At 44.3% G+C, this 26928-nt stretch overlaps 1 protein-coding gene across 2 annotated transcripts in view; it reads right to left on the bottom strand.

Annotated features, from left to right (window-relative positions):
- The window catches only part of sardh (sarcosine dehydrogenase), a 97183-nt gene that overhangs the window by 33966 nt on the left and 36289 nt on the right, over positions 1-26928 (bottom strand). For both annotated transcript variants that reach the window (XM_038971019.1, XM_038971020.1), the window contains exons 10-12: positions 21593-21679; positions 14792-14882; positions 14550-14691 (exon numbers count right to left, since the gene is read on the bottom strand). In XM_038971019.1, the coding sequence (XP_038826947.1) occupies positions 14550-14691; positions 14792-14882; positions 21593-21679 (320 nt within the window). The remainder of the gene's footprint in view (positions 1-14549; positions 14692-14791; positions 14883-21592; positions 21680-26928) is intronic.

Here is a 26928-nt window from a genome sequence, read left to right as displayed (position 1 = left end):
TAACATATCAGACCAGAGAGATGTAGAGCTGCAAGTCAGGTTTAAAGTGGTTTGAACTCTGAATGTCAACACGAGGTAGAGACGATAAAGTCACCTTCCGGACAATCACTGGTACGGCTGAATAGCTGTCATAAGTAAAGTATCTAGAAAAGTTAATTTAAGTGTGATCATTCTACTACTCTTTTCAAACCATTGTATTCCGCTACTCTCATCACCCCACTGGGAACCATCGACATGGCTGGCTAGCCTATCTTCAAATAAGCATCTTCAAGAGTGAATGGAAGTAGAATAAACTCTGTATTTCTGTTCAGGACTACACAACAAGTCACCGGATGACTGCAGAGGAGAAAAACAGAGAAACCCCTTTTGGACAATAAGTGCCTTACAAGCGTGCCGCGAAAATGCCCAACCCCCTTTCCAAGGCGGCCCGGTTCGGAGAGATACACAGTAAACCAAGGCATTTTCACATAAATACATTCATGTTTTCTTACTCCAAGCGGGCGGCGGTTCATGTGCAAAGTACAAGTGAGAGTAGTTTCTAAATGTACCAACGTTAAGTGTCTGTCGCTCTCTGTCTTTTGTAACAAGCAGCCATATTGTTGTCAGTTCACTAGGGACCTGCTTCTAATGTATTAAATGTGTAAGTTTATCCTGTGTTACCATTTAGTTGGCTAGTAAATAAATAATTAAACCAATTTATGTAGTACTGAATCATAAGTAAGGCTTGCGTTTTTGCAGATGCAAGGAGATTACAACTGTTCAGAATGATATGATACAAGGTTATGATTAATAAGTTCACTGTTTATAGATGTAATAAGTAAAGACCTTTAGTTTAATTTGGGAGATGGTAACTCTAAACAACCGCTCTCGTGGTGCCCCAATTCCTAATGAGTTAATTGTTATATGATTAATTTAAGTTGGGTAACAATTAAACATAGTTGATTAGATATATAACAGTCAAATTAATGTTAAAGTAAAGTGACGACATAGGGGAATCAAAAACAAAATTGGGCCTTACTGTTGAATGCAGTCTACATGAATTGTATGGCATAATGAAATTATACTTAAAAATAAAGGAGAGCCGCACACTCTAGGAGCTCAGATGCAAAAATATTTAATTTACCAACGTTTCGACAGGCAAGCTGTCTTCATCAGGGTACCATAATGAAATTATACACCAAAGAGCAGTGGGCAGGATTGTCGTTGAGTGTGTGTTTGCTTTCGACCCAGATAGAAGGGAAAGATTGTCAGGTATACAACATCGGAGTCAAAGGGTCAGAGTGTGTAGGGTGAATTATGACATTTCCAGAACTAGGACATAAGGGCCAGCCGATTAAGGAAATTTGAGAAAATATATTTGTTTGGTCAAAGCAAAGTACTATCTCTCCGTCTCTCGCGCTTCGGGAGAGAATAGACGTGGCGAATATTTCTTCATGTTACCGTGAATTCCAGTAACCTTGCTAGCAAGAAACGCCGACTGGGTTGAACGTGAGACGTCGTTAGTAAACCCCCGTTCCCGAATTGAAGGGGACCATTTTTGTGCTTGAAGTGAACATTCTTGTACAAGAACAGCTATCTTTGCATTAGAGGCTAACAAAGAGAGAAGCCATTATTTTGTTACAGCGGAAACCCCACCTTGGGAGATGGAATCCTGTGTGAGTTCAACTTTCAGGGGTAAGTGACCCCTTGTGAAGAATCTGCAGCAATTTTGGGAATTATACTTTTTTTTCGATTTAACAACTGACTTGCCTAGTTAAATAAACAAGGAACTTAAATTGCCAAACAAACACTTCTACCGGGTTGATATTCAGATAAGGACCAAATTAATTTGTTCCAACCAATGAGACATTTTTTTTTACTTTTCCACCTTAACCTAGATACAGCAACGCTTTCAGGTTAATTCAAGTTTAGTTCCCAGATAGCCTATAGAGGTATGATTAATCATTAATATTGCTAAATCAATTACATTTGCAAATTCATTGAAGTCCAACTCCCACATTACTGATCCAATATTGATAATTCATGAATGTCTATAAATTCTTTAAAATCATTTTTTTGCAGCTTCCAACGACTCAAAACCCAAACTTTACAAAATATAATAATAGTGAGCAAGCTGTCAGAGGTTGCCCCCATTCCCCCGCAAATTAGTGAACCCTCACGACATGGAAAGATTGATCGCTGACCACAGCAGCGATATAATCCAAAACTATACCAAAGGGCTTAGAATGTTAGATCACAATGCAATAAGAAAAAAACAGCAGAAATTGCGACAAACACCCTCCAAAATAAACCATCAGATGCAGGCCTTGTAAAGGTTCTCTCCAGTTTAGACCTGAAGTATGGCCGCCAGCAGAGATTGACATTGGTCCAGTACTGCAGTGCACAGCAAAAGCACGAGCAAGAAACGGTTTAAATGAATGGACAGGTGTAGAGAACCAGGAAACTAATGACAAAAGCAAATATATATTGTGGTATCCCAGGAGGTCTACCCTGGGGGATGGTAATAGAGGGGAGGTACGTGAGGCGACGTTGGCTCCCTCTGCTGGGAATACGGGAGCTGGGCACCCCGACACGGACAGCTAAGTGGAGGTAATTAGAGGAAAGTGCCAACCAGCCGTGGAGGCTAAATAAAAGGAGTACGATGGCACCACGGGAGAGAAGGGAGAGAGACGGACACCAGTTAAGAGAGAGAAGGAAGACCGAGCAAAACCTAAGTTATTTCTTTGATATATTTATTTTCTGTCTAATATGATATATTTTCCTAAAGCCTCCCTGTCTCTATGTCAATCTCTGAACGCTCAACCCAACACCCCACGGTTTACCACAAATTATATACACTGCTCAAAAAAATAAACACTAAAATAACACATCCTAGATCTGAATGAATGAAATATTCTTATTAAATACTTTTTTCTTTACATAGTTGAATGTGCTGACAACAAAAATCACACACAAATTATCAATGGAAATCAAATTTATCAACCCCATGGAGGTCTGGATTTGGAGTCACACTCAAAATTAAAGTGGAAAACCACACTACAGGCTGATCCAACTTTGATGTAATGTCCTTAAAACAAGTCAAAATGAGGCTCAGTAGTGTGTGTGGCCTCCACGTGCCTGTATGACCTCCCTACAACGCCTGGGCATGCTCCTGATGAGGTGGCGGATGGTCTCCTGAGGGATCTCCTCCCAGACCTGGACTAAAGCATCCGCCAACTCCTGGACAGTCTGTGGTGCAACGTGGCGTTGGTGGATGGAGCGAGACATGATGTCCCAGATGTGCTCAATTGGATTCAGGTCTGGGGAACGGGCGGGCCAGTCCATAGCATCAATGCCTTCCTCTTGCAGGAACTGCTGACACACTCCAGCCACATGAGGTCTAGCATTGTCTTGCATTAGGAGGAACCCAGGGCCAACCGCACCAGCATATGGTCTCACAAGGGGTCTGAGGATCTCATCTCAGTACCTAATGGCTGTCAGGCTACCTCTGGCGAGCACATGGAGGGCTGTGCGGCCCCCCAAAGAAATGCCACCCCACACCATGACTGACCCACCGCCAAACCGGTCATGCTGGAGGATGTTGCAGGCAGCAGAACGTTCTCCACGGCGTCTCCAGACTCTGTCACGTCTGTCACATGTGCTCAGTGTGAACCTGCTTTCATCTGTGAAGAGCACAGGGCGCCAGTGGCGAATTTGCCAATCTTGGTGTTCTCTGGCAAATGCCAAACGTCCTGCACGGTGTTGGGCTGTAAGCACAACCCCCACCTGTGGACGTCGGGCCCTCATACCACCCTCATGGAGTCTGTTTCTGACCGTTTGAGCAGACACATGCACATTTGTGGCCTGCTGGAGGTCATTTTGCAGGGCTCTGGCAGTGCTCCTCCTTGCACAAAGGTGGAGGTAGCGGTCCTGCTGCTGGGTTGTTGCCCTCCTACGGCCTCCTCCACGTCTCCTGATGTACTGGCCTGTCTCCTGGTAGCGCCTCCATGCTCTGGACACTACTCTGACAGACACAGCAAACCTTCTTGCCACAGCTCGCATTGATGTGCCATCCTGGATGAGCTGCACTACCTGAGCCACTTGTGTGGGTTGTAGACTCCGTCTCATGCTACCACTAGAGTGAGAGCACCGCCAGCATTCAAAAGTGACCAAAACATCAGCCAGGAAGCATAGGAACTGAGAAGTGGTCTGTGGTCACCACCTGCAGAACCACTCCTTTATTGGGGGTGTCTTGCTAATTGCCTATAATTTCCACCTGTTGTCTATTCTATTTGCACAACAGCATGTGACATTTATTGTCAATCAGTGTTGCTTCCTAAGTGGACAGTTTGATTTCAGAAGTGTGATTGGCTTGGAGTTACATTGTGTTGTTTAAGTGTTCCCTTTATTTTTTTGAGCAGTGTATATACACTCCTAGCTGAGGAACTGCGTTTGAGAATAGAACGATTAAAAGAAATGGGAAAAACTTATGACAAAGAATGAGCACAAAAAATGAGCACGTTGTTCAGGAACAACGCGATTTTGCCAAAAAATAAATATGACGAAGTCCACACCAAACTAGATAAATCTGACGAGTTATCTACAAACAGGGGTGCGCAACTTGGATAACATACATGCAGTTTTGATGAACAACACTCAAAGAAATAATGTTCTAGTCCACATGATGCAGACCAAAGATGACCAGTTAATGAACACAATGATCAAGTTGGATGACAAAACAGCGGAACTCATTATTAATTATGGTCAGCCATTAATTATGGTCAGTAAAGAAAACTTTAAGCCCGTATCTCAATTCAAAAAAACGTGTCAATACTTTGCCCCTTGATAACCAGCGCACTTCTGTATGTTGTGAAAGCGTTACATGTTCGCTGCCCATATCACTGCATGATGCAGAAAATACACGAGAGTTCAGGGGCGTTGCTTTAACAAAGTTAACCAATTTTCACTGTAGTGTCCAAAACATCTTTCAAGCTGTCAGGCATACCCTTGGCAGCAAGAGCCTCTCTGTGGATGCTGCAGTGTACCCAAGTGGCGCCGGGTGCAACTGCTTGCACGAGCGTTACCATTCCACTATGTCTCACTGTCATGGCTTTTGCGCCATCAGTACAGATACCATCACATCTTCAACACCAAAGTCCATCTGATGTCACAAAGCTGTCCAGTACTTAAAACAAATATCCTCTCATGTCCTGGTTTCCAGTAGTTTGCAAAAGAGGAGGTCTTCCTTAATTGAGCCCCCATAAACCTAACAGACACATACCAGGAGCTGTGCCAGACCCGCCACATCTGTTGACTCATCCAGCTGTAAAGCATATAATTCACTGGCTTGTATGCAAAGCAGTAATTGTTTCAAAACATCCCTTGCCATGTCACTGATGCGTCGTGAAACAGTGTTGTTTGATGAAGACATTGTCTGTATAGTTTTGGCCTTTTCTCCCAGCATTGTCCCAGACATATCCATGGCAGCAGGAAGTATTACATCCTCCACAATAGTATGGGGCTTGCTTGTCCTAGACACTCAGTAGCTCACCATATAAGACACTTCTAGCCCCTTCTTATCTGTTATCTGTTGCTTTTATACATGTCTTACAACTCGAAAGTCATCGTTATTCTCGCTCAAAAAACTCCTGTGGCTTATTTTTCAAAATTGTCATGTTTTGTTTCTAAATGTCTGGCCTAGAGTAACGATTAACATGATTGGATGTTAATTATTTGACTAGGCTACCTGTATTTCACATTGTGTTGTTATTTCGCTGAACACTAGATGGTTTAATTTCATTGGAAAATATAAATGCACACATTTTTATTTGGCGTACCCCTGACACCCAGTTTGGGAATACCTGCTCTAGGAGATATGCTAAGAGACGTAAAAAAGCACAACAAATTTGAGAAAGAGGAAAAAGATAAGTCACCATGACTAGGCGTGGAATTGCCGGAGAACAGGTCCACCAAAATTAAACACCACTAGCGAGGACATAAACGATCAAATTACCCCCGCTCTCACTCGAAACCCTATCCAGGGCCGACTCGATCAAGAAACAAGCCCACGGGCTTTGACTATAGACTCAGATAGAAATGTTGTGACACACAAGGTGACCCGCATCCCAACAGCCAATTCCACTCAAACGCCGATAAGTCGATTTGTTTTCACCATGAACACAAATGACCCATCACGCCGTTGCGATCACTCCACTTTGTGAAGAATATGACCAGAAAACAAAACTCAAGAGGCCATACCTCAAAACAGTCGTGGAGGACTGCTTAACCTGTGATGCGCAAATTGAGTCGGGCTCAACAATATTGCTCATCTCTCAAACACTGTTCAATGATTTCAAAAGGGCTGTGAACTCGGCTAAACGTTGGTTAATAGGTTACCGTCCGGTTGAAATATTATCGATTATGTATGTTAAAAACAACCTGAGGATTGATTATAAAAATCGTTTGACATGTTTCTACGAACATTACGGATACTTTTTGGAATTTGTCTGCCTTTCAGGAATGGAACGAGGCTGTGGTTTTCTGAACATAACGCGCAACCCAAATGGCGTTTTTTTGTTATAAAACTAATATTTATCGAACAAAAATAACATTTATTGTATAACTGGGAGTCTCGTGAGTGCAAACATCCGAAGATTATCAAAGGTAAGCAATTAATTTTATTGCTTTTCTGACTTTCGTGACCAAGCTAATATAAGGCTAACTGTTCTAGCATTGACTGATACACTCACAAACGCTTGGATTGCTTTCGCTGTAAAGCATATTTTCAAAATCTGACACGATAGGTGGATTAACAACAACCTAAGCTGTGTTTTGGTATATTTCACTTGTGATTCCATGATAAATATTTTTAGGATTATTTTTTAATTTGGCGCTCTGCAATTCAGTGGTTGTTTAGGAAAATGATCCCGGTAACGGGATCCGTAGCGTCAAGAAGTTAAATAAAAGAGAGAAAGAAAATGTCGAGCTACCCCTCTCGCGCACAGGAACTAATCAAAGAACACCTGACTCGTTTTGAAAAATCTCACTCATTTTTCAAAATAAAAGCCTGAAACTATGTCTAAAGCCTGGTCACAGCCTGAGGAAGCCATTGGAAAAGGAATCTGGTTGATACGCCTTTAAATGGAAGAGGAGCAAGCAACAGAACAGGGATAAAAAAACAAAAAACACTTCCGGGTTGGATTTCCTTTTGAATCAGTTTTGTTATACTCACAGACAATATTTTGACAGTTTTGGAGACTTGAGTGTTTTCTATCCTAATCTGTAAATTATATGCATATTCTACAATCTGGGCCTGAGAAATAGTCAGTTTACGTTGGGAACGTTATTAAAAAAATAATTAAAAAAATTCTGGCCCCTAGCGTCAAGAAGTAAAAAATTTAAATAAATAAAAACTGAAAGATGCGACACTAAACTTGAGGTTTCACTCAGACTACCTCGCCTCTCACAATGCGACCCATGCTGAATCTACACTTCCAAAACCTATCGCTTGTTCACCCTGTGTATGTTACCAGCCTCAAAACTGAACACCTGCTACTCGGAGCAAACTTGATGGATCGTTTGGTCCCACACTGATGGATTGGAAAAACAACCAATTGTGGTCACAAGTAACCGTGCCGTCTCCACTGACCATACTGTCTCCTAACGCTGGCTGCAACACAGTCATCCACAAGGAATATCTGTCGACAGGACTCCTTGGGAAACAGACGTTTCGACACCTCTTGGTGCAGAATCTGACTCAAGCAGATATTACGATATCTCGTCACATTCAATCAGCAAACCGGAGACTATTCTTTTCATGATTTCAAGCCAGCATTCTCCGTGAGTGAGCAACTTCACTCCTTCTTGGAGTCATGCGATACTGTAGCTAAGATGAACTTCTCTTGTCCTTCAGACACTTCCGCAAGCACCGCGGCCGTCTCAGGAAACAAAGCATCAACGTTCAGAGTGGACTCTGCTTCCGATTATATATTTTCCGCTTTGAGGGGGACTGAAACCCCTTACAATGAAACTAGTCCTGCCACTGACCCGGCGACTCCGACTGGTGAAACACTGTGCAATATCGCTGAAAGATATCCTCGTCTCAGTTCGCAGGTACTGGAACGGTCGCCACACACGGACGCTGTGGTGAATGGCAGACCACAACAGGCAGACGACACCAGGAGATTTGGTTGAAAGGTTATAGCCAATCTACTAACAATGCGGCTGCTGACAACCCGTACAAAGGGTCCAACCTTTTCGTTTGAGCCTCAAACACCAACCGCTGGTCGCGGGGGGGGGGGGGGGGGGGTCCCAAGACACAAAGGGGGGGAATACTTGCTCAGACCCATGATGAGCCTTTCGAGTTTAATTCGGGAGATGGTAACTCTAAACAACCGCTATCATGGTGCCCCAATTCCTAATGAGTAAATTGTTACAGGATTAATCTAAATGGGGTATCAATTAAACATAGTCAGTTGATTAGATAAACAACAGTCATCAGATTCAAGTTAAAAGCAAAGTCACGACGCCATCAGGCATTATCATAACTTGTATTGTAAAGTTCCTATTAACATTAAATACCATAGTGTCACCGTCTTTATTATTGAACAATTACCATAATCATTACTTTTCTTCGGTCACTAATGGACTCCAATTTTTTAAGTGCCTAGAAATGAGTAATCTCTCTCTCAACAGTTATAACCCTGGTTGCTAGGCAATCCCCCTCGTTCTGAGATTCTGAAGGAAGGCTCTCTTGGCCAGGAGCGGAGAGGTGGGCAAAGTCTGAGTCACAGGCTGCTGTCTTCTCAACCAGAAAACATGCATTTTTCTGCTTTTATAATGATAATAATGCTGCCGTATCATAATTATACTGAACAAAAATATTAAAAACGCAACATACAACAATTCCAAAGATGTTACTGAGTTACAGATCATATAAAAAGGAAATCAGTCAATTAAAATAAATACATGAAATCAAATTTTAATTTGTCACATGCTCCAAATACAACCGGTGTAGACCTTACAGTAAAATGCTTACTTACAAGCCCTTAACAATGCAGTTAAGAAAAATAAGTGGTAAGTAAAAGATAGATAAGTAAAAAAATATATTTAAATAATTAAAGAGCAGCAGTAAAATAACAATAGCGAGGCCATATAAAGGGGGGTACCGGTACAGAGTCAATGTGCGGGGGCACTGGTTAGTCGAGGTAATATGTACATGTAGGTGGAGTTATTAAAAGTGACTATGCATAGATAATAAAACAGCAGCAGCAGTGTAAAAAAGAGGGGAGGGAGATGCAAATAGTCTGGGTAAATATTTGATTAGCTGTTCAGGAGTCTTACGGCTTGGGGGTAAGAAGCTGTTAAGTCTTTAGTACATAGACTTGGCACTCCGGTACCGCTTGTCGTGTGTTAGAGAGAACAGTCTATGACTAGGGTGGCTGGAGTCTGACCATTTTTAGGGTCTTCCTCTGACACCGCCTGGTATAGAGGTCCTGGATGGCAGGAAGCTTGGCCCCAGTGATGTACTGGGCCGTTCCCACTACCCTCTGTAGTGCCTTGCGGTCGGAGGCCGAGCAGTTGCTATACTAGGCGGTGATGCAACAAGTCAGGACGCTCTCGATGGTGCAGCTGTATGACTTTGAGGATCTGACGACATATGCCAAATATTTTCAGTCTCCTGAGGGGGAATAGGCTTTGTCGTGCCCTCTTCACGACCGTCTTGGTGTGCTTGGACCATGTTAGTTTGTTGGTGATGTGGACACCAAGTAACTTGAAGCTCTCAACCTGCTCCACTACAGCCCCGTCGATGAGAATGGGGGCGTGCTCGGACCTCATTTTCCTGTAGTCCACAATCATCTCCTTTGTCTTGATCACGTTGAGGGAGAAGTTGTTGTTCTGGCACCACACGGCCAGGTCTCTGACCTCCTCTCTATAGGCTGTCTCATCGTTGTTGGTGTTCAGGTCTACCACTGCTCTGTCATCGGCAACCTTAATGATGGTGTTGGACTCGTGCCTGGCCATGCAGTCATGAGTGAACAGGGAATACAGGAGGGAACTGAGCACTCACCGCTGAGGGGCCCGTGATCAGGATCAGCGTGCCGGATGTGTCGTTACCTACCCTTACCACCTGGAGACGGCCCGTCAGGAAGTCCAGGATCCAATTGCAGAGGGAGGGTAGAAGCTTAGTGATGGGCTTTGTGGGCACTATGGTGTTGAACGCTGAGCTGTAGTCAATTAATAGCCTTCTCACATAAGTGTTCCTTTTGTCGAGCTGGGAAAGGGCAGTGGAGAGTGCAATAGAGATGACATAATCTGTGGCCCTAATCTATGGATTTCACATGGTTGGGCCAGGCCCAGCCAATCAGTATGAGTTTCTCCCAACAAAAGGGCTTTATTACACACAGAAATACTCCTCAGTTTCATCAGCTTTCCAGGTGGCTGGTCTCAGACGATGACACAGGTGAAGAAGCCGGATGTGGAGGTCCTGGGCTGGCGTGGTTACACGTTGTCTGCGGATGTGAGGCCGGTTGCACGTACTGCCAAATTCTTTACGACGACGAGGCGGCTTATGGTAGAGAAATTAACATTCAATTCTCTGGCAACAGCTCTGGTGGACATTCCTGCAGTCAACATGCCAATTTCACGTTCCCTCAAAACTTGAGACATCTGTGGCATTGCGTTGTGTGACAAAACTGCACATTTTAGAGTGGCCCTATTGTCCCCAGCACAGGGTGCACCTGTGTAATGACCATGCTATTTGATCAGCTTCATGACACACCTGTCAGGTGGATGGATTATCATCTCGGCAAAGGAGAAATGCTCACTAACAGGGATGTAAACAACATTTGAGAGAAATAAGCTTTTTGTGCGTATGGAACATTTCTGGGACCTTTTATTTCAGCTCATGAAACATGGGGCCAACACTTTACATGCTGTGTTGATATTTATGTTCAGTACATAGTTCCAAAAATAATAGCAGCTGTTTTGATTGCTGTTGCCATGCCAATGGAGCCCTTCCATTACTTTGAGTTGGGAGCTCAGTTGGCTGAGGCCAGCATTGATTTAATCCAATATTATCTTTTTACTGCAGACGGATAAACCGTCAGCTGGAACAACAGATAAAACCTTTGTTATTGTGCGTGTGTTTTGAACCTTGAGTGTGTTGTGATGAGCACAGAACAGCACAAACAAATTGAAAAAAAGAGAACGCAATACATTGATGCGCCTATGCGTGTGTGTTTCGGTTCATACGAAGTATTCGTAGCATGTGACTGAAGCTCAATCGATATGAACAAGACTCACGCGCACAGCACAACACACAGCGCCGTTGGTCAACAGTCACAACACTCAGAGAGAGAAGCTTTATTTCTGATAAGACTGAGATATAATATTGGAGGTTAAGTGTCTCGTTAGGAGCCATCTTAGCAGGGATCGCACCTGTAATAAACGAGCAGCTAGCAGCTTCATTGCTAACTATCTAATTCAACAGACCATTACAGAGTGGGATGATCTGCTCACTAGATTAACGGAGAGAGAGGAGAGGGCTGGCTGCCAGTTAGAGGTATTTCTGGAACACTTAAGCAGTGCACCGTCTCTTTATTCAGTAGCTTAGCAACAAGTCCTACACACGCACACTCACTTACCTCAGGCACACAATTGAGTTGAATGTGTTGTCGATCATGATCTATCTTTTTTTTTTTTTTTTAATCGAGTGTCACTTTCTTCAAATGACATGGCGAGAGGTTTTAAATAATTCCACCATCTGTTAATGATGTACTGTAATTGTCTCAAAGGGCTGAGATGTCAATTGAGGCGTACTATGAGAAAATATGGTAACTCATTTATTGTATGCAGTGGTTGTAGAGTATGGCTTCACGGCTCACTCGCAGAGTAAAACACAGAGACAGGAGTGCACACACACACAGACCACTACACCCCCCCCCCCCCCCCACCCGCAACACAAAAGCAAGCACACAATTTCCATTTGTTCTGTCGTCACATTACTCTGTCAATTAGCCAAATCGCACGGTGAGGTGAGAGGCTAATAGAATAAAACAACCAGAGGCACCTTTCTCCTCCTCTCCTCCTGAGGAATCTCTCTCCTTTATCTCCATCACTTGAATTAAATCCAGACGACTGTCTGTCTATTATTATGTGTTAACATTGGTTAGCCTCCCAGCCAGACAGAGGCTTTAGTAGAGAGAGGGGTAGAGAGAGAGAGAGAGAGGGGTAGAGAGAGAGAGATGTAGAGAGAGAGAGATGTAGACAGAGAGAGAGACTGTTCTACAAAGTTATTGAAAGTGGTGTAGGGGGTAAAACATATGACATAATTAAATCAATGTATACTGGCAATACGTGCAGCATTAAAATTGGTAAGAAAAGAACAGAATTCTTTAACCAGGGGCGGGGCCTTCGCCAGGGTTGCAATCTGAGACCTGCACTCTTCAATATTTACATTAACGAATTGGCCACTATTCTAGAAAAATCCTCAGCCCCTGGTGTTAGTCTCCACAATTCAGAAGTTAAATGTCCACTCTTCGCAGATGACCTATGCCTGCTGTCACCCACAGCACATGGCCTACAGCAGAGCCTGGACCTGATGGCCCAGGTATGGCAGTACTGCACTCTGGCAGTAAACCCCAAAAATACTAAAATAATGATTTTCCAGAGAAGATCCAGATCAGGGAATTAGACCAAAGTTCTCAATTGGTACAAAATATATAGAGTACTGTACACACTACAATTACTAAGCTCAACTGGACACCTTAATGAGGCAGTGAATGAACTGAGAGAGAAAGCACGCTGGGCATTCTACATCATTAAAAAGATAATTCAAATTGAAATACCTATTAAAATTTGGCTAAAACTAATTGAATATGTCATTGAACCAATTGCACTTTATGGCAGCGAGGTGTGGGGTCCACTTGCAAAACAAGATTTCATCAAATGGGACAAACACCCCATTGAAACCCTGCATGCAGAGTTCTGTAAGATTCTCCTACATGTCCAGAGGAAAACTACAAACAATGCATGCAGGGCAGAATTAGGCCAATATCCACTAATAATAAAAACTCAAAAAAGAGCAATTAAGTTTTGGAAACATCTCAAATACAGAGACCCCCTCTCATATCATTACCAAGCCCTGCAATGCCAAGAGCTGAGCAAAGAAAAGAGTCCCCTCATCCAGCTGGTCCTGGGGCTGAGTTCACAAACCTGTTCTACTAACACACTGGAGCCTCAGGACCAAAACATCCAATCAGAATACACCAAATTACAACACAGTCAAAACAAAACTACATTGCTTTTGGGAAACACAAGCACAAAGCTAAATGCAGTGCTATCTGGCCCTAAATCGACAGTACACTGTGGCTAAATATTTGACCATGGTTACTGATCAAAACATTGACAAAGTACAGGCTCAGCGAGCACAGCCTTGCCATTGAGAAGGGTAGACACAGGACAACCTGGCTCCCTGTAGAGGAAAGGCTGTGCAACCACTGCACAACAGCAGAACCTGAGACGGAGCTGCATTTCCTGACAAAATGTAAAAAATATAAAACAATTAGAGAGTGTCATTTCCCCAAATGTGAAACCCTTATTCAAGGTTTCAAAGACCACTCTGATGAGGATAGGCTACCCGTCCTGTTGGGGGAGGACACAGAGAGCTGTGGGTTGGCAGCGCACTACATTGCTGCCTGCCATAAGTTGAGGGACAGTGTCTGACAAACCAATCAACATGTACTCTACTGTATGCTTATTGTTATTGTTGAATGTATGGTTAATTTGACACTTGGTTATTGTTGTTACTGTTGTCCCGTTGACAACTTTGATTCTCATTTTTATATTGTAAAAATCCAAAATAAGCTTTGGCAATATGTACATTGTTACGTCATGCCAATAAAGCAAATTGAGAGAGAGGTGTAGAGAGAGAGAGAGGTGTAGAGAGAGAGAGAGGTGTAGAGAGAGAGAGAGGTGTAGAGAGAGAGAGGTGTAGAGAGAGAGAGGTGTAGAGAGAGAGAGGTGTAGAGAGAGAGAGGTGTAGAGAGAGAGAGGTGTAGAGAGAGAGAGGTGTAGAGAGAGAGAGGTGTAGAGAGAGAGAGGTGTAGAGAGAGAGAGGTGTAGAGAGAGAGGTGTAGAGAGAGGTGTGGAGAGAGAGGTGTGGAGAGAGAGGTGTGGAGAGAGAGGTGTGGAGAGAGAGGTGTGGAGAGAGAGGTGTGGAGAGAGAGGTGTGGAGAGAGAGGTGGAGAGAGAGAGGTGTAGAGAGAGAGGTGGAGAGAGAGAGGTGTAGAGAGAGAGAGGTGTAGAGAGAGAGAGGTGTAGAGAGAGAGAGGTGTAGAGAGAGAGAGGTGTAGAGAGAGAGAGGTGTAGAGAGAGGTAGAGAGAGAGAGGTGTAGAGAGAGGTAGACTGCAGCTTCACATGAACAAATGAGAGAAAAGGAAAGATGAAAATGTAGAGGAGGAGGGTGTGAAAAAGGGGTGTGGTGAGAAAAGAGTTGGAGAAGAGAGAGACAAGGCAGTCAAGTAGTGGATAAGAGGGGGAGTAATGACTTGTGGTGACCAAGCAATACCTTGTGGAAGGGGTCTGTCCTCATGTTGCGAGAGGCCAGAGGCTCATCAAAGGGGAACACTACAGAGTAGTTCTTAGCATAGGACTCATGACTCCTCTCTCTGATCCACTTATTGTTGTCTGTCAGGGAGTGGTGGAACCGCCTGTTGAGGAGAACGAGAGCTTTGACAACCATCGCTCTGTGTGTGTGTGTGTGTGTGTGTGTGTGTGTGTGTGTGTGTGTGTGTGTGTGTGTGTCCATACCTGATGTCATAGCCGTACATGTCCTTCTCAGGACGTCCATGGATGATCCAGTGGGCAAGCTCCCTGCCACAGCCTCCTCCCAGCATCATACCTACAACACACATACAGATAGACAGATCAGTATCACACACACACTTAGAGACAGCTAGATAGGTTGCCTTCAAATCGCCCACTATATCCTCTCCCATGTCCTGTATCTCACACACACACACACAGGGCTGAGGAGAGGCCATCTATCCATCACTAATGTAAAACACAGGACATCTCTCACCCATGTCACGTCACACACATCACAGATGTAACATCAAAAAGGCCAGGTGACAGGGAAGGAGAGGTAGAGGATCACTCAACACAGACATAGGAGATGAGAATAGGTGGAGAAGGAAGACGAGAGAGAAAGAACAGAGTAGATTAGAATAAGGGGTGAGACGTGGCAAGGGGAGAGAGAGAGCGAGTGACAAAGTGAGATAGCGATGAGAGAGCGAGAACTTAGAACAATTAAAAAGAGTGAAAAGAAGAGGGTGAAACAGAGACTGGCCTGCCCGGGGGGCTGTGTGTATGTGTGTATAGCACGGCAGTCTAGCTGGCTGGCCTGGCTAGCAGCGTCTCTGAAGGACGTTTTGCATGTTAGCAGACAGACAAGACAGATGACAGACTCAGCGAAAGACTCATTCAAAAATGGGCCCAGCAACACGGCCTCGCTAATTAACTAACGCCATCATCCTGCCCACCAGTCGTGCGTCGCCTGTCCCACTCCAACCCTCGCCTGTCCCACTCCGACAGATCTGGGACCCCCTCCAGAACCAAACAGGGCCGGAGGAGACGGGGTAGATGATGCTTAACAGGGGTGAGTATCCAGAGTACTTTGTAGCTAATGTGGTCCTTTATGCCTCGACACTCATAGAACAGCAAAATACTAAGTACTACTTCAAGTAGTTTATTGTAAAATATGTACTTTAATATTTACCACACACATTCCTGAAGAAAATATAGTACTTTTTACTCCATACATTTTCCCGTACACCCAAAATGATTTGTTACATTTTGAATGCTTAGATGAACAGGAAAATGGTCCAATTCACGCACTTACCAAGACAACATCACTGGTCATCCCAACTGCCTCTGATCTGGCAGACTCACTAAACACAAATGCTTTGTTTGTAAATTATCTGAGTGTTGGAGTGTGCCTCTGGCTTTCCGTTACAAAAAGAAAGAAAATCTGCCGTCTGGTTTGCCTAATAAGGAATTTGAAATGATTTATACTTTTACTTTTGATAAAGTACATTTTAACAATTATATTTACTTTTGATACTTAAATACATCTAAAACCAAATAATTGTACTCAAGTAGCATTTTACTGGGTGACATGAACTTTTACTTGAGTCATTTTCTATTAATGCGTCGCTACTTTTACTCAAGTATGAGAATTGGCTACTTTTCCCACCACTGCTGTTGACTAACTCTTAAGACAGCTGGAGAGGTATGGGTTGGGTGAAGTAATCTGGCAGACTAGAAAAAAATCCAGCTCTCAGAGAGTGTTTGGTGCTGCTTCTGAAATACTCCATATACACCCAAAAGGGCCAAACAGATTGACTCGAGTTAGAAGCAGCAGCATCGCTTCGTTGTTACCAGTTTATATTTGTGTGAGGGTGGCATGGCACGACCACGGGTGCCAACGAGGTCCGCACAGCCTTCTGCTTTAGCACAAAGAGAGGGAGGGAGGGGACCGAAAGCGAGCGACGGGGGCTGACTGTTCTCGGTTCTCCTTTCAAAAGGAGCCTCTGAATCACTGCCGGTATTTCTGTAAATGTCAGAGGAGATGTGAGAGAGAGAGAAGGAAAAAATGGAAAGCCAGAGCAAGGAGAGAAATAGAGCAGAGAGAGCGAGAGAGAAAGACAAGAGGAAGGGAGATCGAGGGGAGAGCGCATGGGTAAGAGAGAAAGGAAGGGAAGAGAGCGATAATTTAGCGAGAGAGAGAGAGAGCGAGAAGGAAAAAAGGGAAAAATGGAAAGCGGGAGAGAGGAGAGAGTAGATAGAGCGAGAGAAAAAGGACAGAATTTAGCGAGAGAGCGAGAGAGATGCAGAGGGAGAGAGACGTTACTGTCTGGTTGTTCACCTCACAGGGAGAGTCTGCTCAGCCAAGAAGGTTCAGGTCACCCCCAGCAGGTGTCTCACAGCGAGGGTCGAGGGGGAAGACAGGGAGGAGGGGGGGAGGAACCACTCCCACACCAGGAGCCGGGACACCAAAGCACTCTGGGGATATCTAAGTTGACTTATTGGTGTCACCTGGCTCCTATGTTCCAGTCTCGTTCGCTCCAGCCACGACAGAGACAGACAGTGTCTTGGGAGAGCTCCTCCTCTATCCCTCGTCCCCCTCTGTCCCCCTGTACGTCGGTCCGCCCACCCAAGCAGACCCAGCCCTGAGCGACAGCAGTGGAGGACGAGCCAAGTGATGAGAGACGGGAAGAGAGGAGGAGCCAGCAGGGAAGGAAGACGCAGGATGGCCTCCTTGAAACAAGCCCACCAACATAGGCTACACACACACACACACACATCTCCATACACACATACACCCCACCCACCAAACCACACAAGGCGGTATAGAAAAATGCGAACATTCAGACACAGGCAAAGCACAGTGAAGGAGATTCCAAAAAGCCCTACGAAGGCAAAACCTTAGCAGCCAAATATTCCCCTCAGGGGAGTTCAAAACCGTTCAAAAGTTTGGGGGTCACAGAAATGGCCTTGTTTTTGAAAGAAATGCAACAAAAAAAAGTCCATTAAAATAACATCAAAAATGAATCAGAAATACAGTGTAGACATTGTTAATGTTGTAAATGACTATCGTAGCTGGAAACGGCTGATTTTTCATGGAATATCGACCGTCATGACGCTGGCCTGTTGGGGGAGGTTTATGACCCCCATAAATACCTTTCCCCTTTTCTCTCTCTACCGATGGGACTATTGAAAATCCCTTTGTTAACACGGAGAGTCTGGTGACATCAAAAGATGGGAAACGGAACCATATTTCGGTAATCCAACCAGTTGAAAATATGCGTTGGTACATAATGAATATGATCAGTTGTGGTCTGAGACATTATTACTAATGACAGGATGACATAAACTGTATCTTGGAAAGTCGACACATTCTAGTTATCAGATTCACATGGAATTGTTGTGCAATTTAAATGTTTAAATATGAAACTATTTGTGAAAAGATGAAATGTAATTTTAGCTTCTTAATGAGAGAACGGTTTGTCAGAAGAACACCACTCTGCTCACTCAGAGGCCCCGCCCATGTGAACAGACACTGGGTGTAAACTATGGAACAAGGCCCTCTCTCCCAGCCCCTTGAAGAAAATGTAACTTTCTGTTCCGAGGACGTTAGGGCGACGGTCCTACGTTAAAAGGGCTTAGATAATTCCTGTTCCAAGGACGTGTGGACTTGAGGTCCCCACGTTGAAAGGACAAAGACCACCTACAGAACTAAGCCAACCTTAGAGAACCTAACGAAAATAGCATCGAATTTCAATGTGAAGGTGACGACCTACACACCCGAAGGATGAATTTCGACTATACCAGCCAGAATATAGCATGAGCTTAAAGTATGGCCACTTGGTATGAACTTTGAACTCTTATTCACTAAAGAAGTGCTACCCCCTCCGCCCGCTAAACGTGGAGTGTGAAGGGAGTAGTACACAGCGTTGTACGAGATCTTCAGTTTCTTGACAATTTCTTGCATGGAATAGCCTTCATTTCTCAGAACAAGAATAGGCTGATGAGTTTTAGAAGAAAGTTCTTTGTTTCTGGCCATTTTGAGCCTGTAATCAAACCCACAAATGCTGATGCTCCAGATACTCAACTAGTCTAAAGAAGGCCAGTTGTATTGCTTCTTTAATCAGCACAACACTTTTCAGCTGTGCTAACATAATTGCAAAAGGATTGTCTAATGATCAATTAGCCTTTTAAAAGGATAAACTTGGATTAGCTAACACAACGTGCCATTGGAACACAGGCGTGATAGTTGCTGATAATGGGCCTCTGTACACCTATGTAGTGTCGTGTCTTTGGCTATGCCGGATTAAGTGATATGACATGCTATTCTATAAAATAATTTCTCTGTAATTAATATTACCTGATTAAGCTACTCAGGTAAATAATTAACTAGAAAGTCGGGGCACCACGAAATAATGTTTATAGAGCTGTTATCTTACGAATATACTCTTTAAGACCTGGTAATCTTTTACAGGCTCAAAATGGCCAGAAACAAATAACTTTCTTCTAAAACTCATCAGCCTATTCTTGTTCTGAGAAATGAAGGCTATTCCATGCAAGAAATTGTCAAGAAACTGAAGATCTCGTACAACGCTGTGTACTACTCCCTTCACAGAACAGCGCAAACTGGCTCTAACCAGAATAGAACGAGTGGGAGGCCCCGGTGCACAACTGAGCAAGAGGACAAGTACATTAGAGTCTAGTTTGAGAAACAGACCCCTCACAAGTCCTCAACTGGCAGCTTCATTAAATAGTACCCGCAAAACACCAGTCTCAACGTCAACAGTAAAGCGGCGACTACGGGATGCTGGCCTTCTAGGCAGAGTTCCTCTGTCCAGTGTCTGTGTTCTTTTGCCCATCTTAATCTTTTATTTTTTATTGGCCAGTCTGAGATATGGCTTTTTCTTTGCAACTCTGCCTAGAAGGCCAGCATCCCGGAGTTGCCTCTTCACTGTTGACGTTGAGACTGGTGTTTTGCTTCACCCTCACAACCGTGAGAAGTGGAACTGCAACGATTTCGGTGCGTAATCTACCGTCTACTCCAGTCTACTTCTCTTCCTCCATCTCCTTTCCTTTCCTTCATCTGCACTGATCTACAAAGACCAGACCTCATCTTTCCCCTGTCTGGCCTATATCATGATGCTTTGTCATTAGAGATCAGTGCAGATGAGAGAGGAAAGGTGAGACCCAATCAGAATTATTGACCCAATCTCATCGGTCATCGATAAAAAAATTGGGGATGGGGGGGTAAGGGGGTGGAGAACTAGTGACCTGGCCTTGGGGACACACAGACAGTGACCCAATTCCAAATAATCCCCTAAAACACTTGTGGAAGTCTGAGAGGATTGGATTGGTATAAGCAACATGGGGGAAACCAGCCTATCAGAGGGCAATGTGGAGCTACTACCAAATTGATTGCACCTGAACTCCACGAGTGCAGTGTGCAGGGTTTAGGGGATGATTTGGGATTGGGCCACAGCTGGTAGGGAGTGGGGGGGAAGGTGACACAGGGAAGAGAGGGGGGGGATAGCCTAGTGGTTAAGCGCAGGTTCAAATCCCTGAGCCGACTGGATGAAATATCTGTCAATGTGCCCTTCAGCACCTACCTCTAATTGCTCATGTAAGTCGTTCTGGATAAAAGCGTCTACTAAATAACTAATTAAAAAAATGAGTGGGGAAAGGTAAAATGGAGAACATAGGGGGGGGGCACAGCTACAGCTGGTTGAGACGGGGAAGGTGACACATGGAGGGTAATAGGTGCAGGAGTGACCCAGCGTATTCAGGGACAGCCACATCAGCGCAACACTAGGAGGGCAGAGCACTGGAACCACTCTACGCCACGGTCGTCTGCTGCCTCCGGGTTCAGCGTCTTTCACACCGCTCGCTACTCTTTCTTTTGTTCTCGCCCTCTCAATCTATTTCTGTCCCTGCCAGTCTATTTCTCTGTCCCACTCAGTCTTTCTCCTCCCCACTTCCATCTCCCCCCTCTTTAAAAGGCTCCTGGTAAAAAGAAGGCTATTGTATGAGTGAGTGAGCTGTATAGAAAATATATGAAACCCCAGCTGAGCCAGAGGGCAGAAAGGCCATTGTGCGTTCCAAATGGCACCCATTTCCCTAAGGGCCCTGGTCAAAAGTAGTGCACTATAAAGGGAATACAGTGCCATTTGGGACACATACCCATGTGTTAAGTGTGTAAATGATTCAGACACAGCCAGAGCGGTACGGTGTGTGTGTGTGTGAGAGAGAGAGAGGAGGGCAAGGAGTGGGATGACATTTTTTTGCATTACCTCAGAAAGAGAGAGAGAGAGAGAAACAGAACAGAGCAGGCAGCAGCACTGAGAACGTAGCTGGTGGTGGAAGTAGGTGATCTGCCATAAACAGGGTTCGTTTAACCTCCCATGATGCACTGATATGTGAGGGTGTGGACTAATGAAGTGTGACAGGAGTGCCCGTGTGTGTGTGTGGTCTCTCTGGACTCAGTGGGGAGTGGAGAGGGTTACAGCCCCTATCGGTGTGGTGCAGCGAGGCAGGCCTCTCCTCACTCATCCCGGCACTCGGTCCCATGTCTCTACACACCACTGTAACCACAGCGGCCTTAAGATAACCATTGATGGAGTGTGTGTGTGTGTGTGTGTGTGTGTGTACACGTAGTTTGGGTTCACTATAGGTTAGTTTAGAGTGAAATGTAAGTCTGTTTTGGCGTGTGCTGGCAAGCATATGGTGGTTCCATGAATGAATGAATTCATGAATTCCAGCTGTAACATACATCCATGACATGTACATCCCATATAACCACCATTCACCCACCAACATCCACTCCTCCCTCTGACCATGTGCATCCAACCCCTGTGTCTGTGCGTGTTTTGGGGTTTTGGGTTAAAAGCAAAAAGACACATTTCCGTGGACTGTACGGAAATAGATGAATATTGTTTTGGTTCCTCCAATACTCACATGCACCATGTATGTATGTATGTATGTATGTATGTATGTATGTATGTATGCATGTATAACATTACAGTCACTCGCCTGCACTGTTGAACCCGCAGCCCAGGAAGAATCCCCTGACCTCTGGAGCCTCACCCATTAGGGGCTTGTGGTCCGCTGTGAATGATTCTGGGTAAAAAGATACAGGTAGTGTTAAGGGAACATTCCATCCATTCTGAAACACCACCAGTGCCATGTACAGTACAGAGATGTATATACAGTACAGAGATGTATATACAGTACCAGTCAAGCGTAAAATAATCTAAATATATTTTAGTTTCTTCAAAGTAGCCATCCTTTGCCTTGATGACAGCTTTGCAAACTCTTGGCATTCTCTCAACCAGTTTCACAAGGAATGCTTTTCCAACAGTCTTGAAGGAGTTCCCACATATGCTGAGCACTTGTTGGCTGCTTTTCCTTCACTTTGCGGTCCAACTCATCCCAAACCATCTCAACTGGGTTGAGGTCTGGTGATGCTGGAGGCCAGGTCACCTGATGCAGCACTCCATCACTCTCCTTCTTGGTAAAATAACCCTTACACAGCCTGGAGGTGTGTTGGGTCATTGTCCTGTTGAAAAACTAATTATCGTCCCACTGAGCGCAAACCAGATGGGATGGCGTATCACTGCAGAATGCTGTGGTAGCCATGCTGGTTAAGTGTGCCTTGAATTCTAAATAAATCACTGACAGTGTTACCAGCAAAGCACCATCACACCTCCTCATCCATGTTTCACGGTGGGAACCACACATGCAGATATCATCCGTTTACCTACTCTGTGTCTCACAATGACACGGCGGTTGGAACCAAAAATCTCCAATTTGGATTTCCACCGGTCTAATGTCCATTGGTCATGTTTCTTGGCCCAAGCAAGTCTCTTCTTATTATTGGTGTTCTTTAGTAGTGGTTTCTTTGCAGCAATTCGACCATGAAGGCCTGATTCACGCAGTCTCCTCTGACCAGCTGATGTTGAGATGTGTCTGTTACTTGAACTCTGTGAAGCATTTATTTGAGCTGCAATTTCTGAGGCTGGTAACTCTAATGAGCTTACCCTCTGCAGCAGAGGTAACTCTGGGTCTTCCTTTCCTATGGCGGTCCTCAGAGACAGTTTCATCATAGCGCTTTGATGGTTTTTGCGACTGCACTTTAAAGGATCTTTCAAAGTTCTTGACATTTTCCAATTGACTGACCTTCATGTCTTAAAGTAATGGACTGTCGTTTCTTTTTGCTTATTTGATCTGTTCTTGCCAAAATATGGACTTGGTCTTTTACCAAATAGGGCCATCTTCTGTATGCCACGCCTACCTTGTCACAACACAACTGATTGGCTCAAACGCATTGAGGAAAGACATTTCACAAATGAACTTTTAACAAGGCACACCTGTTAATTTAAAAGCATTCCAGGTGACTACCTCTTGAAGTTGGTTGAGAGAATGCCAAGAGTGTGCAAAGCAACGGGTGGCTACTTTCTATAATTTCAAATATATTTTGATATGTTTAACACTTGTTTTTGGCTCTGGCCACCACTGCGTGAATATCTACCGTCTCGGGAGTCTAATCCAGTCACAATGCGGAAGACAAGGCATTTTTCCATCTAATTACAATGAAGTATTACCACCCCCAAACATGTCTTCTCCACTCTGCTAGTTGAGCCAAACGCTACTCTACTATGGCCTCCATCTTACCACGTGAGTGAGGGATCAAATCAAAAAGTGAGAGTGAGGGAGAGAGAACATTAAGAGGGTAAGGAAAGAGAGAGGGGCGGCAGACGGGAGATCTGAACACACCTTTGCCATTATTACACACGAGGGATAAGTAATGAGGTACGAGAACACCCGGAGCTCTCCTCTCCAATAAGTAGGGAGTCTCGCAGAACAAGGCAGAAAAGCGTCACAGCTTATGCACAGCTCCTCAAACTAAGGTACCGTACCAAATCAGTGACTTTGCCACTCATTGCTCTACTCGTCCTTTTTGGGCTTCCAACAAGGTCAGATTTCACTTGGACCCTTAATGAAAAATAAACACGTGCTGTTGTAGAATCAAGTCTGGAGGTAGGCGTCGCTTCACATCTACACTGGCCTCTAGGGAGACAAGTAAGTGCTTATAAGGCACTCATTCGCCACTAAGAAACAAAAACACACACAGAAATAACAGGCTGGCGTATGTTTTGTGGTGGTGAGATACACAACCCTCTCACTGGGGAGTTAGCAGCCACGCCGTCTTAAAAACATAACGTACATTTGTACATACATTAGGAGGCACATAAAAAACGCACGCGTACTACACACGAGCGTATTAATGGGCGCACGCACACAAACTCAGCAGTTGTCTAGTCTAAGAAGCAGAGGTCCACAAGGAGTGCACATGAATACAGACGTGCACTAGGGGAGTGAATGTTTAAACGTTAAAAACATTTAAAAGGGATACTTCGGGATTTTGACAATGAGGCCCTTTATCTACTTCCCCAGAGTCAGATGAACTCGTGGATACCATTTTTATGTCTGTGTCCAGTACAAAAGGAATTGAGGCCGTTTCGCAAAACCAATGCTAACTAGCATTAGCGCAACGACGAAGTCTATGGGTATTTGCTAGCATCCTCTCATCTCCATTTCCAGTGAGTCAGGACCAGACAGATGAAAGTTAACGAACATGATTCTAACAGAAGCTAATTAAACACTGGTCACCATCAATTAAATCCAACCACTGACAGAAATACAGACGGATGGAGCGAAAGAGAGACAGAGCGCGCGAGAGACAAGCAGACAGACCATCCAGACAACACGGGAACTTAAGTGTGAGTGCGCATGCCCGGAGACCCTGTCTACCACTAGTGTGAGACCCCCAGAGAGTCAGTCGCTTACCAGTCTGTCACCTCTCTTCCCAAGAGAGAAAGTCACAACGTTTCACACCTGTCAGCTCTCATATCAGACAGTATTCCCTGGAGTCACAGAGTCCATAGACTCAAGCCTCTCACAGGCAACGGGCCTGGACCAGTGATATCCTCCAGTCTCAGAGAAACCAACCTCGATCAGTTCAGATACAGTTTGCCCCAAGTCACCAGACTATGGTACAAGTTCAACACTGATACAAATGAGAAGCCACAGAGATGAGGAATAAAAATGACAGATGGGGACTATTGGAGTTGGCTGCCACAGCACAGAATGAATGACGCAGACAAATCATATAAACTGTAGGGGGGAGGGGGGGTAAATGAGAGAGAGATGTGGAAAATATCTGTATATCTGTGGATGACTTCTATATTAAATGAGTATTGATGTCTGTCAGTGTTTGTAATTGTGTGAGAAAGAATGTTGTACAGCAACAAATTGTGTCTTTTAGGAGTGTCTGCATTGTAATACAGTGCCTTCAGAAATGCACATTTTGTTGCGTTACAGCCTGAATTAAATGTATTCAAATTGTACTTTTTGTTCAAATCGATTGAAAATGAAATCCAGAAATCTTGTTTACATAATTATTCACACCCCTGAGGAAATACATATTATAATCACCTCTGCAGTGATTACAGCTGTGAGTCTTTCTGGGTAAGTCGAAGAGCTTTGCACACCTGGATTGTAAAACATTTGCACATTATTATTTTTTTAATCTATCAAGCTCTGTCAACTTGGTTGTCATTGTCTATTTTCAAGTCTTGCCATAGATTTTCAAGCCGATTTTAGTCAAAACTTTGAATGTTCCCAAGTGGCCTAGCTAGTTAATGTCGTCTTGGTAAGTAACTCCAGTGTATACAGCGCATTCGGAAAGTGTTTAAACCTCGACTTTTCCCACATTTTGTTATGTTACAGCGTTCTTCTAAAATTGATTCAATTGTTCCCCCCCCCCCTTCATCAACCTAGACAACAACATAATAATATTTTGCAAATGTATAAAAAAAAAAAAAATTAAACTAGGGAAATATGACATTTACGTAAGTATTCAGACCTTTACTCAGTACTTTGTTGAAGCACCTTTGGCAGCGATTACAGCCTCAAATCCTTTTGGGAATGACGCTACAAGCTTGGCACACCTGTATTTGTGGAGCTTCTCCCGTTCTTCTCTGTAGATCCTCAAGCTGTCAGGTTGGATGGGGAGCGTCGCTGCACAGCTATTTAAGTCTCTTCAGAGATGGTTGATTGGGTTCCAGTCTGGGCTCTGGTGGGGCCACTCAAGGACTTGTCCCAAAGCCACTCCTGCATTGTCTTGGCTGTGTGCTTAGGGTCGTTGTCCTGTTGGAAGGTGAACTTTGCCCCAGTATGATGACCTGAGCGCTCTGGAGCGGGTTTTCATCAAAGATCTCTGTACTTTGCTCCGTTCACCTTTCTGTCGATCCTGACTAGTCTCCCAGTACCTGCCGCTGATAAGTGGCTTCCGTCTGGCCACTCTACCATAAAGGCCTGATTGGTGGAGTGCTGCAGAGTTTCTTGTCCTTCTGGAAGTTTCTCCCATCTCCACAGAGGAACTCTGACAGAGCTCCAGAGTGACCATCGGGTTATTGGGAACCTCCCTGACCAAGGCCCTTCTCCCCCGATTGCCCAGTTTGGCCAGGCGGCCAGCTCTAGGAAGAGTCTTGGTGGTTCCAAACTTCTTCCATTTAAGACTGGAGGCCACTGTGTTCTTGGGGACCTTCAATGCTGCAGACACGTTTTGGTACCCTTCCCCAGATCTGTGCCTCGACACAATCCTGTCTCGGAGCTCTACGGACAATTCCTTCAACCTCATGGTTTGGTTTTTGCTCTGACGCACTGTCAACTGGGATCTTAGACAGGTGTGTGCCTTTCCAAATCATGTACAATCAATTGAATTTACCACAGGTGGACTCCAATCAAGTTGTAGAAACATCAAGGATGATCAAAGTAAACAGCATGCACCAGGAGCTCTATTTCGAGTCTCATAGCGAAGGGTCTGAATAATTATGTAAATAAGGTACTTGTTTTTTTTTTTATATGTAAACATTTCTAAAAACCTGTTTTCACTGTCATTATGGGGTATTGTGTGTAGATTGATGAGGAAAATAATATATTTAAATCCACTTTAGAAAAAGGCTGTAACGTAACAAAATGTGGAAAAGGGGTCTGAACACTTTTAGAATTAACTGTATTTGGCCTTGTGTTTTAGGTTATTATCCTGCTGACAGGTGAATTTGTCTCCCAGTGTCTGTTTTACAGTGAAATCCCTGAGCGGTTTCCTTCCTCTCCGGCAACTGAGTTAGGAAGGACATCTGTATCTTTGTAGTGACTGGATGCATTGATACACCAACCAAAGTGTAATTAATAACTTCACCATTGTCATGACAAGGCCCTCTTTGGGTATAGCTAGTGGCTTCCCCCTCTCTCCCTCCTACACCCAGGTTCTGTTATCTCAGGTCATAAATTCCTGGGAGGAG

Source organism: Salvelinus namaycush, chromosome 31 (assembly GCF_016432855.1).
Source record: "Salvelinus namaycush isolate Seneca chromosome 31, SaNama_1.0, whole genome shotgun sequence".
Taxonomy (NCBI): domain Eukaryota; kingdom Metazoa; phylum Chordata; class Actinopteri; order Salmoniformes; family Salmonidae; genus Salvelinus; species Salvelinus namaycush.
The sequence above is the reverse complement of the archived record's forward strand: the minus strand, read 5'-3'. Positions and strand labels throughout refer to the sequence as shown.